The 12,152-nt window shown below is 46.3% G+C and overlaps 1 protein-coding gene across 1 annotated transcript; it reads left to right on the top strand.

The window, feature by feature from the left end:
- The first annotated feature begins 1,091 nt into the window (after positions 1–1,091).
- Positions 1,092–11,058, top strand: LOC310683902 (gastrokine-1-like). Its single transcript, XM_083454375.1, has 6 exons — positions 1,092–1,149; positions 2,076–2,123; positions 3,607–3,744; positions 3,857–3,964; positions 8,029–8,167; positions 10,800–11,058. Exons 1-6 carry the CDS (start codon positions 1,138–1,140, stop codon positions 10,895–10,897), a joined length of 543 nt encoding a protein of 180 aa, XP_083310501.1. The 5' UTR covers positions 1,092–1,137; the 3' UTR covers positions 10,898–11,058.
- Positions 11,059–12,152: the final 1,094 nt, after the last annotated feature.

Below are 12,152 nucleotides of genomic sequence, written 5' to 3'. Positions count from 1 at the left end.
TTTCTTCTGGTCGCGGATTCTTCCAGTCAAGTCAGCCAGCTCCAAAAAGTCCAACATCTTCATCTGCCAATCTTCTATTGTTGGTATCTCTTGCGATTTCCAGTTTTTGGCTAATAAAAGTCTTGCCGCTGTAGTGGCATACAAAAACAGTCTAACATCTTTTTTGGGCAATTCCAGTCCTATTATTCCAAGTAGAAAGGCTTCTGGTTTCTTAATAAATGTATTTTCCAACATTTTTTTCAACTCATTATAAATTGTTTCCCAGAAGTCTTTCACCTTAGGACACTCCCACCACATATGATAAAAAGTACCTTCTTTTTCTTTGCATTTTCAACATAGATTATCATTCGTGTGGTACATTTATTAACATTTCAGGGCACATTTTCCCCACTGTATACACACATATGTATGCCTTTTCATTTGGTATATACATTTTTAAAGCTTGTTTTCTGCTGCTCCAGAGGGGAAGGCCTGAACCGATGGATTCCAACGGCAAGAAAAGAGATTCCAGATAAACACCGGGAACAGCTTTCAGAGGGTAAGAGCTGCTTCAGTGTGGAATGGACTTCCTTGGAAGGTTAGGCAAAGGTGGGATAGCCATCTGTCAGGGATTCTGGAGCTGTGATTGCTGCATTGCCGAGGTATGGACCGGATGACCCTTGGTGGGCTTGCCAGCTCTATCATTCTACAATTCTGTGACTCAGAAGCAGCTTCAGCACTCCTGGTTCCTGATAACAATAATAATTAATTAAATTTGTATTCTGCCGTATACCTGCAAGCTGCTAGCACACCCTTGGGGTTTTTGCAAGTGCCACGCTCAACTACACAACAGCCACTGAATGAAGTCTGCATCCTTAAAGCTTTCTATTAGGAGCACACCTCCTTGTGCTTGGTTCTAACTTACTAGTGAAAAAAAATCTTTTTAGGACTTGGCTGGAAGTCTGTTTAAAACAAAAGATTAGGTTATTTGCCAACCACTTTTAGCTGGGATTAATGCCAGCCTGGAGCTACTTAGGTTGCTGCAGATCTCGCTAATCTTTCTGGACCTTGGAATTGCTGATATGGAAACTTTATTTAAGCATAAAGTCTGAGATTTTTTCAATCCTCTTTTTGGGAAACATCTGGCAGGTGGATCAAATGAAGATTTTGGTAAGTACTGCTTCCAGCTTCCCCGCGGTAGTGATAACCATTGTTTTCTTTTGGTGCCATCGGCTAATGCGGTTGCACTGCGAGAATTGTTGTTGTTTAGTCGTTCAATCGTGTCCGACTCTTCGTGACCCCATGGACCAGAGCACGCCAGGCACTCCTGTCTTCCACTGCCAGTTTGGTCAGATTCATGTTTGTAGCTTCGAGAACACTGTCTAACCATCTCGTCCTCTGCCGTCCCCTTCTCCTTGTGCCCTCCATCTTTCCCAACATCAGGGTCTTTTCCAGTGAGTCTTCTCTTCTCATGAGGTGGCCAAAGTATTGGAGCCTCAGCTTCACGATCTGTCCTTCCAGTGAGCACTCAGGGCTGATTTCCTTAAGAATGGATGCATTTGATCTTCTTGCAGTCCATGGGACTCTCAAGAGTTTCCTCCAGCACCATAATTCAAAAGCGTCAATTCTTCGGCGATCAGCCTTCTTTATGGTCCAGCTCTCACTTCCATACATCACTACTGGGAAAACCATGGCTTTTACTATACGGACCTTTGTTGGCAAGGTGATGTCTCTACTTTTTAAAATTGCATTTTAAAATAGATTTTAAAATAGATTTTAAAAAATCTATTTCTTGCACTGCAAGAATAGACGTGGTTAATCGCCTTATGAAGGTTTGTAATCTGAAACAAGTTTCTGGGCAAGAGAGATGCATATCTTTGTGCATATGGTAGCCATGGAAGACAAGCTGGTCTTGAAGATGCTGATGGACACCTATATTTTGAGAGGTCCCAGCCCCACCTGGAGATGCCAGCAGAGATTGAGCCTGGGAGCTTTTGCCATTCTGCCCTTCACTTATCGTACTGCATTGCATTTTGTTCAACATGCCATTTAACCTGCAATAATTACCTAATGAGCAAATCCGATCTCTCCTTCAGGCTGTCCTCGTATTTCTTGTCTCCCTGACTTGTTCTTCAGCCAGTGATGTAAGTCACCATTTCTCAAGGTTGGGATGGGGGAAAGGGGCTGACCCCAGTTAAGGAGCTTTCTTATTGTTTTATGGCCATCTCCACTGGGCATCCTGTCCCAGATGCCTGATAGGATAGATTAGGTTCTGAGGTCCAGTACGGGGGAGAAGCTCAGTCAGTCAGGTTCACATTTTAATATGAACCCACCTGATTTGAATTTCTTAAAACAATGTGAACAGAAACATGGCTAGCCTTCAGAATTCACATTTCTCTGAATTTCGCGATGCAGTTCTTCAACTGCTGTTGTTTTTTTGTAGACAAAAATGCATTTATTAAGAAAAACTGTGCATAAAAACGAACGTATTAGTGAAAATAGCATGTGGAAATGCATGATATTAAAGGGAATTATTTAAAAAAACACGTGCATATCTGGCGGAATCACAAGCAAAAATGTGCCTCCCTGGTATTCTTTGGCATGGATGATGGCAGAAGGGGTGGGGGAGGGTGTCTCCCCAAACAAGGAGCTTCCCCCCCCCCACTTGTCCTTCCCATTGCTGGACTGTGTCATTGCTGGATGACATTGCCGGATATGTCATTGACATATACTGTTATTTTTCTTTCAGAGGTCAGGACACAGTTTGTCTACCTGGAGATATACTTTGCCCTTTCTGTGCTTTTTTCTGTGGAGGAAAGGCAGGAGATACATTCAATAAATAATACTAAAAAAGTAAATCTTCATGATGACTTGATGTCCAGCTTTGATACAGTCTACTTGAAAATAATAATAATAATAATAATAATAATAATAATAATAATAATAATTTATTTGTACCCTGCCCATCTGGCTGGGTTTCCCCAGCCACTCTGGGCGGCTTCCAACAAAGATGAAAAATACACTAAAATGTCACATATTAAAAACTTCCCTGAACAGGGCTGCCTTCAGATGTCTTCTGAATGTCAGGTAGTTGTTTATCGCTTTGACATCTGATGGGAGGGCGTTCCACAGGGCAGGTGCCACTACCGAGAAGGCCCTCTGCCTGGTTCCCTGTAACTTGGCCTCTCGCAGTGAGGGATCCGCCAGAAGGCCCTCGGAGCTGGACCTCAGTGTCAGGGCAGAACGATGGGGATGGAGACGCTCCTTCAGATATACTGGACCGAGGCCGTTTAGGGCTTTAAAGGTCAGCACCAACACTTTGAATTGTGCTCGGAAACGTCCTGGGAGCCAATGTAGGTCTTTCAAGACCGGTGTTATGTGGTCTCGGCAGCCGCCCCCAGTCACCAGTCTAGTTGCCGCATTCTGGATTAGTTGTAGTTTCTGAGTCACCTTCAAAGGTAGTCCCACGTAGAGCGCATTGCAGTAGTCCAAGCGGGAAATAACCAGAGCATGCACCACTCTGGTAGCTGAAACCCCCTCCATCCCCAGCTAAGGCAGTTTCATAGCCCCCCTCCTGCATGCCTACCGCCTGCCTCATTCATCACAGTCCTTTTTAAAACTCCCTAGGTTATTGTTGCAAAGCACCAAGGAAATACCGACAGCAGCACCCACCAGGCAGTGAAGGTCAACCAGCAAGATCAAACGGCCAATATCCACAACTATAATGGGTGGAACGGATGGGATGCCGTCTGGGATTACCAAAAGGTAACCCCCCCAAGAGCAGATAATAATTCAGACCCACTAATTCCGGACAGATCCATGGAAATTTGAATCTTTGGATTTATAATTAAAACCTGCCTTTTCTTGCATTTGATAGGGCCTTTTTGCTGCAAGGCTGTTTCGGAAGAGGGTCTGTGTTGTAGCAGCAATGGATTTCGAGCTATTCCCAAGCCTGGAGACACTCCACAGTTTCAAAGGGCAGAAGGTATTGTAGTGGAAATTATATGCTTTGATTGGTAGCCTACATGAGAAGAGATGTGAAAACTCAAGAGTGTTTGAGAGGATATCAGGAGAAACTGCTTCCTCACACTGCTTTATGCATGTGTCCAGATGATGCAATCTTGATTTCCTACACCCAATTGGGCTTGTGCAGACTGCTGGATCGGTTCACCTTGGACTGAAAGAATGAGCATCTTACTATAAATTACCAAAAAACTAAAGTTATGATGTTTGGCAAATCTAAGAAAACTTACAATTGGTTGCTCGAAGGAAATACACTGGAGCAAGTATTCTCATTTAAGTATCTCAATCTGGTCTTTCTTTCTTTTTTTTATTTAAAGTTTTTTATTTATACAACAAGAAAGACAAACAAACAAACAAAAAACACAAATACCAAATTATACACAAATTACAAAAATAACCATAGACACATAATATTCTTAGCAAACAATAAAACATCTATTGGTCTTAACACTAAAGACACAACCTCCCGTCTATTCCATACTTCAAATTCATATTACTTATTGCCAATACACATTTTTTTATATAATTAAACTTATTCTCATTAAATCTAATTTCTTATATCTACCACTGGTCTTTCAGTGGGCAGGCTAATGGTCTGCACAGCTCCATGAAAGGGGTAACTTGGTGCAGCCCACTTTAGAACTTTATAAGACCAGGGTGCTGCCAGAGATGTTCTATGGAGCATCACCGTGGGCCATGACCAATTTTGATTTACTGGAGAGACTCCTGCCAGTCTCTACCTCTACCAAAATAGCACTGCTCCCTGCAGAACTGGGTGTAATGCCCATTCAAGCCAAAGCCCTTAGATTAACTCTGCTTTTTTTGTTTAATTCCGCCCCCACCAAGCATGTATCAAAATCCCTCATGACCATTTTGGAAGACATGACCCCAAACTCATGCAAATGTGATATGGAATCTGCTGCCATGAGGCTGGGACCCTCTGCCTCCTTTCTTGTGACGCAGGGTTTTGAGAGAGCTAAAGAATTAATACTCCATCCCCCCCCCCCATTTCATCTTTTTGAGAGAGCTAAAGAATTAATACTTCAAAGGCTTAGAGACTCCAAGATGCAATCGCAAACTACTGAGCTCAACATCTGTCAATCTAACTAAGTGTATGTTTTTTTATTCCATTGTATGCATCCCTGCGGGACGCGGGTGGCACTGTGGGTTAAACCACAGAGCCTAGGGCTTGCCGATCGGAAGGTCGGCGATTTGAATCCCCGCGACGGGGTGAGCTCCCGTTGCTCGGTCCCAGTTCCTGCCAACCTAGCAGTTCGAAAGGACGCCAGTGCAAGTAGATAAATAGGTACCGCTCCAGCGGGAAGGTAAACGGCGTTTCCGTGAGCTGCTCTGGTTTGCCAGAAGCGGCTTGGTCATGCTGGCCACATTACCCGGAAGCTGTACGCGGGCTCCCTTGGTCAGTAAAGCCAGATGAGCGCCGCAACCCCAGAGTCGGCCACGACTGGACCCAAAGGTCAGGAGTCCCTTTACCTTTACCTTTATGCAACCCTGCCAAGATAGATTTGCCAAATGTTAAAATGAGGATAGCCTTTACACAGGCAAGACTAAACGTCCTTCCGTTATTCGACGGACTGACATAAAGGATAGAGTCTGAGCAGGATAGAGTTTGTGGCTGCAACTCTGTGTCAATAGGAGACATACCGTATTTTTTGCTCTATAAGACTCACTTTTTCCCTCCTAAAAAGTAAGGGGAAATGTGTGTGCATCTTATGGAGCGAATGCAGGCTGCACGGCTATCCAAGAAGCCAGAACAGGAAGAGGGATTACAGCTTTCACTTTGCAGTGATCCCTCTTGCTGTTCTGGCTTCTGAGATTCAGAATATTTTTTTTCTTGTTTTCCTCCTCCAAAAACTAGGTGCGTCTTGTGGTCTGGTGCGTCTTATAGAGCGAAAAATACGGTAACTCATGTACTTCTAGAATGCCCTTTTTTATAATGAGCTCAGAAACAATTACTTCCACCCATTGTTAAGATCGCAGAAAGGAGGGACGTGTCTCGCAAATACCTGTTTTTTGATGTCTGATGTAGAGAGGTTTATATCCTTTAGAACATCCAAATTTCTTACCAAGGCTTTACAGATTCGTGTAATGAAACATTGAATGAGAAATGATTTATCCTGTAGAGGTCAGGAAGTAGAAATGTAAACCACTATTATTAGCATTATTATTATTCTTATTATTATTTTTGTGTGTGTAATGGCTGCTCACTAAACACAATAAATTGAACTGAACTGAACTTATGAAAGTGCCAAGAATGTGCAGGAAAATTTTCTCAGCCTTGAGCTGGCCTGATAGACAGTAGCTTGCCCTGGTCTTCTTGCTGAACCAGGCGCCCAGCTCTGATCATGCAGGCTTGATTTACCTCTTTAGAAGCTCATGAAATTTATAGGCCTTGGCACTTTTGTGAGTTCTCCAACAGCCGCTATTGTTCTGACCAAATGAAGTTGTCCTAAACATCACAATGGTGTGTGGAATGAAGAAATCAACCACAGACAAATTCAAGCAGGAAAATATGTGGATCACTCCCATTAGCTTTAAATCTGTAGCTAAATCTGTAGCTGAAATGGGAAACTCAACACCAGGCACGGATTCCGTTGTCTGGCACGGCCACCTCTTGTGATTCTCCCTGGCTGCTGCCATAAGCAGAGCAGGCATACAGGTGAGCCACAGGGAGGGGCTAACAAAGGAATTTGTGGAGGAAATTGGGCATAGAAGATGGATCAGGAAGGGTTCAACAGTGGGATGGACTCCCTCGGAAGGTGGTGGGCTCTCCTTCATTGGAGGTTTTTCAACAGAGGTTGGATGGCCATCTGTCAGGGATACTTGAGCTTGTCAGCATCGCCCTTGAGCCAGTGCCACTAACTGGACTCATCCACTTCAGCCCCGACTGGGCTAGGCGAGCTGGGTAGCACTTCCAGAGACCACCTTCTGCACAGGAACAGGTCAAAGTGCTGTGGACTCACAGCTTAGAGTTGTGAGCACCGGATTCACTTCCACAAGTAGACAGTCGTCGCACAGCAGAGTATAGCAGAGTCCAGCAGAGTATATAAACAACTCGGAGAGCAGATCTGTAGAATATTCTCTTTATTCTATAACTGCAACTATTATACAACTATATACAGAGCTAAATGAGCCTAAGCATAAATGGATGCTAAACCGCACTGAGTGTCTGCAGCTGCTCTTAGCAGCAACCTTATCTAAACACACAATCTCTAACACTCAGTCTCTCTCTCCCTGACTGACTGACTGACTGACTGACCCACACACTGACTGACTCACTCACTGACCGACTCTTTGATGTGGTGCTGGAGCAGAATAAGTAGAGAGCAGAACACGCCTCCTCCTCTCTGCAGAATCAGCAGACTCCTCAGGAGATTCTTGGATATGGGAGGGGTGAAATCTCCTCAGAGCTCTGATTCCTGCTTTGCAGGAGGTTGAGCTAAAAGATCCTTCTTCAACAATTCTATGATAATTTTGGACAGGGCCGTCTTAAGCGTATCCAGTGCCATGGTTGCCGACCTTTTTTAGGGAGTTGCCGACCTTTTTTAGGGAGGACGGCGCTGCCAGCAACATGCCCAGCTTTGCGGGGCTGGAGGAGGCGGGCAGCTCCTCCAGCGGGGAAGAGGAGGCGGAGGCTGGACGTGGCGGCTCCCAGTTCAGCTGGCCACTTCGTGCCGTGGTGGCCACGGCAGGCGGAGGCTTTGAGCACGGTGTGGCATGGACGCGGGCGAGGGTGGCAAGCTGATGTTGGGAGGTGCCATGTCCAGCCTCTGCCTCTTCCCTGGCACCCTCCAGAACTTGGCGCCCTGGTGCCCTGCGCCACCAGCCTCTATGGGTAAGACGTCCCTGATTTTGGAATGCGGTCTCTTTTCTACTTAATTGATGACGAATGGTTTATAAAAAGTGAGGGAGATTTTCAGCACTGCACTTGATCATCTCCAAGCATGATCTCTGATCATGATAACTTTCCACTAGTAATTCCAATTTTTTCATCCCACCCTGGCACAGCTGTCCAAGAGCACCCTTCCGGAGAGTGACTTGACATTCTTGGTTGGCAAGACCCGTGTCCAGAACACTCTTCAGTTTGGAAGCCCCATTGAGCAGCTCTGCAGTGGGATTCCTGTCTACTACGCCTCCAAGGAAAAAGGTGGGGCAGGTTTCTCTTCCTCTCTAGCTGCAGAATAATAATAATAATAATAATAATAATAATAATAATAATAATAATAATAATAAAATTTATTTATATCCCACCCTCCCCAGCCGAAGCCGGGCTCAGGGCGGCTAACAACAATAACACAGTACAAAGGTGCAGCACAAACAACACTCTAAAATCATTCATTATAAAATTAATTAATTCAAGCCACTGGCAACCAGTGGGCCAGAGCTCCACGAAGATTGCTGATGGAGGGAGTCAGGCTGTGCCCTGGCCAAAGGCCTGGTGGAACAGTTCTGTCTTGCAGGCCCTGCGGAAAGATGTCAAGTCCCGCAGGGCCCTGGTCTCTTGTGACAGAGTGTTCCACCAGATCGGAGCCACGGCCGAGAAAGCCCTGGCTCTAGTTGAGGCCAGCCTAACTTCTCTGTGGCCTGGGACCTTCAAGATGTTTTTATTTGAAGACCGTAAGTTCCTCTGTGGGGCATACCAGGAGAGGCGGTCCCGTAGGTACGAGGGTCCTAGGCCGTATAGGGCTTTAAAGGTAAAAACCAGCAACCTTAAACCTGATCCTGTACTCCACCAGGAGCCAGTGCAGCTGGTATAGCACTGGGTGAATGTGATCTCGCAGCGAAGACCCCGTAAGAAATGGCTGTGTGGGGTTAAACTCAGTGGGCAGATAATCTTGCCAACCTGTTGCCCTCCAGGTGTTTTGGACTACAATTCCCATCACACACACCCAGCCAGCATGGCTGTATGATGCTGGGACTGGAAGGAGACATTGTCCAAAACATCTGGAAGGGGACCAGGTTAAGGAAGGTAGTAGGAGATCATGACCAGTCAGGTTGACACACAGAGGTGAGGTGGTGGCCTTCCTATCCTTTCTAAACAGTGTCTCCACTAGGGAGCAGGACATCAAACCCCACTTGACAGTTGTGCAGGCTGCTCAAACTGCTCTTGGAATGGGAGGGCCTCATCCTGGCTGCTGAGCCAAAGGGAGAGGTGAGCTCAGATTAAGGTTCCTTTAAGCAGATGTGGGTTTTTTGCTTAGATGTTCTGCTCCTACCATTTTCTGTACAGCACAGGGAACACCTCTGCTGATCTGAACCCATTTCAAACCTCTAGGTCAGTGGTTTCTAAAGAGCGCAGTAGTGCCCCCCATATATCAGGGGGCCCTCTAAGAGGCAATGGGGTGGCAGGGGGGCACTGGAGGGGCAAAAGCTGGTATCACGGGATCAAGTTCATCAGTTTTGTTGAATTCATTAAACGAAATAGTTTAAACTGAATTTTGGATAAATGTGCAGTTAATTCCTACTATTTGGAATTTTAGTGTGTCACTGTCTTCCTTAGTGGGTTGTGCAAACCCTTATTCGGAATACAGTTGTACCTTGGATCCTGAACACCTTGCGAGTCAAACGTTTTGGTTCCTGAATGCCACAAACCCAGAAGTGAGTGTTCTGGTTTGTGAATGTTCTTTGGAACCTGAACGTCCGACGTGACTTCCGCGGCTTCTGATTGGCTGCAGGAGCTTCCTGCAGCCAATCAGAAGCCACACCTTGGTTTCTGAACATTTTGGAAGTCGAACGTACTTCCGGAATGAATTCCATTCGACTTCCGAGGTAATGGGTAAGGGAGGGGTCAATGGAACTGGGGTGGGGGTGGATGGTCCAAAAAAAGTTTGGGAACCACTGACCCAGATATTTCCGCCTGAAAGAGCCTTGGGATATGGGGCTGTGTAGAAGGGTAAAATACTACAGCAAGAAATTAATCACCAGCAAACACACCCACACCCAGTGCCAAGACTTTTGTAGGGAACAGTTGCATGATAGCCAAACTCAATCCAAGCAAGTTTAAGCTTCTTGTGTAGACGTGGCTTTGCAGAATGTGTAGAACATGGGTCGGCAAACTAAGGGCTGCGGGCCAGATTAGGCCCAATTGCCCTCTGGATCCGGCCTGTGGACAGTCCTAGAATCGCTACTTGGATCGGCGTGATCGTTTGGGCTGCACCATACTTTTTTGCATTTTTTTCGGGCGCCATTCCCCCACCCCTCACACACACCTCCTCCCTCCTCCTGGCTTCTCTCCGCCCTGCAGAGGAAGGGAGCTGGGCTTTGATTGATGCCAGCCAATCCGAAGCCTCGCCGCCCACATGCTGAGGCGCAGCCCAGACTCGCCACCCGCCCGCTGGCCTCTCCAACCATGGCCGCACTGTGGGCATTGTGGCGGGCACATCGTGGGGCATTGGCCGGAGCTTGGCGCGCCTGCTCCAGGAAAGCTGACCTGGAAAGCAGAGGTGCCACCACCGCTGCCAGCTCCCAACCACAGGCAGAGTGCTGGAGGAGGTAGGAAAGCAGGGGGAGGGGAGGGGCTGGGGGGAGAGAGGAGCCCCCCTCCACTGTGTGTGCGCGCATGTGCGCAGTCTGGCCTGCCACAAGGTCTGAGGGGCGGTGAACTGGCCCCCTCCTAAAAAAGTTTGCTGACTCCTGGCGTAGAAGCTGCTTAGGGGTGCACGACCTGGATTTATTTTACAGGCCCCCAGTTTGGAAAGGCCAACCATATCTTGGAGATGGCAGCACTGTGTCTGATACTTTTTTTGCTAATAATTGTGTTGTGTTTTCCCCCCTCACAGGAACCAACCTCCCCTTGCAGAGTCGAGGGTGTGCGAATGTCGGGATCCTACGTGGCTTATTCAACATCTATCTCTGCGGCAACATTCCCAGTTGCTAAAATGCTGGCCAAGAGTCCATAGAGCGATTCTTTGCCTTCCTTGTTCTCCTCACAACAACCTTTTCGCTGTCCATGTTTTCCTCTCCAGCCACTGCTCAGTTTTCAAAGTCCAATCCAGCTATCAGCACTTGAAGAATAATAAAAAATGTTTACAACATGAATGGGTCTTGATTTCAATTTCTTGAAATTTGAAGGAAGATTTAATAATGCGACATGGAGCACTGCACTCAGTTGTGTCTCATTTTTTAAAATTCCAACATGCAACCACAGAGGCTTCAGTCTAGGTGAGAAGACCGGTCTCTGTGTTTATGGCCGGGCAGGTAAGAGGGGCTTTCTATAAAGCATTAGCCTCCATCGCTTCCTCACAACCTAATTTGCCACAAAGAGACAAAAGTAGCACCTTAAGTTTCAACAGCTAGATTTCTGTTCAGTTTGCTCTGGTTATCTCCCGCTTGGACTACTGCAATGCGCTATACGTGGGGCTACCTTTGAAGGTGACCCGGAAACTACAACTAATCCAGAATGCAGCAGCCAGACTGGTGACTGGGAGTGGCCACCAGGACCGTATAACATCGGTCTTGAAAGACCTACATGGGCTCCCAGTACTTTTCCGAGCACAATTCAAAGTGTTGGTGCTGACCTTTAAAGCCCTAAACGGCCTCGGTCCAGTATAGCTGAAGGAGCGTCTCCACCCCCATCGCTCTACCTGGACACTGAGGTCCAGCTCCGAGGGCCTTCTGACGGTTCCCTCACTGCGAGAAGCCAAGTTACAGGGAACCAGGCAGAGGGCCTTCTCGGTAGTGGTGCCTGCCCTGTGGAACGCCCTCCCATCAGATGTCAAAGCGATAAACAACTACCTGACATTCAGAAGACATCTGAAGGCAGCCCTGTTCAGGGAAGTTTTTAATATGTGACATTCTAGTGTATTTTTCATCTTTGTTGGAAGCCGCCCAGAGTGGCTGGGGAAACCCAGCCAGATGGGCGGGGTACAAATAATAAATTATTATTATTATTATTATTATTATTATTATTATTATTATTCCCAAATTGGTACTCAGCTGGCCTCCCTACCCTGAAGAGGTGCAGAGGCCTTTCTGCAGTCATAGCATGTCTCTAATCAGCTACACTTTGGAACTCCCATCGATATCTGGCAGGCGCCTTCACTGTGCTCTTTTCAGCTGAAAACATTTTTGCTTAGACAATATAGTAATAATAATAATAATAATAATAATAATAATAATAATAATAATAATAA

The sequence above is a fragment of the Podarcis tiliguerta genome (genome assembly GCF_965153285.1).
Source record: "Podarcis tiliguerta genome assembly, chromosome: 8".
Lineage (NCBI taxonomy): Eukaryota > Metazoa > Chordata > Lepidosauria > Squamata > Lacertidae > Podarcis > Podarcis tiliguerta.
Note: the sequence above shows the minus strand (reverse complement) of the source record. Positions and strands in the feature narration are given on the sequence as shown.

Excerpts from the sequence above, each read along its gene's own strand:
- LOC310683902 (XM_083454375.1), top strand. Across the intron at positions 3,745-3,856 it reads CCGTCTGGGATTACCAAAAG|GGCCTTTTTGCTGCAAGGCT; the intron begins GTAACCCCCCCA and ends TGCATTTGATAG. Across the intron at positions 8,168-10,799 it reads CTACGCCTCCAAGGAAAAAG|GAACCAACCTCCCCTTGCAG; the intron begins GTGGGGCAGGTT and ends CCCCCCTCACAG.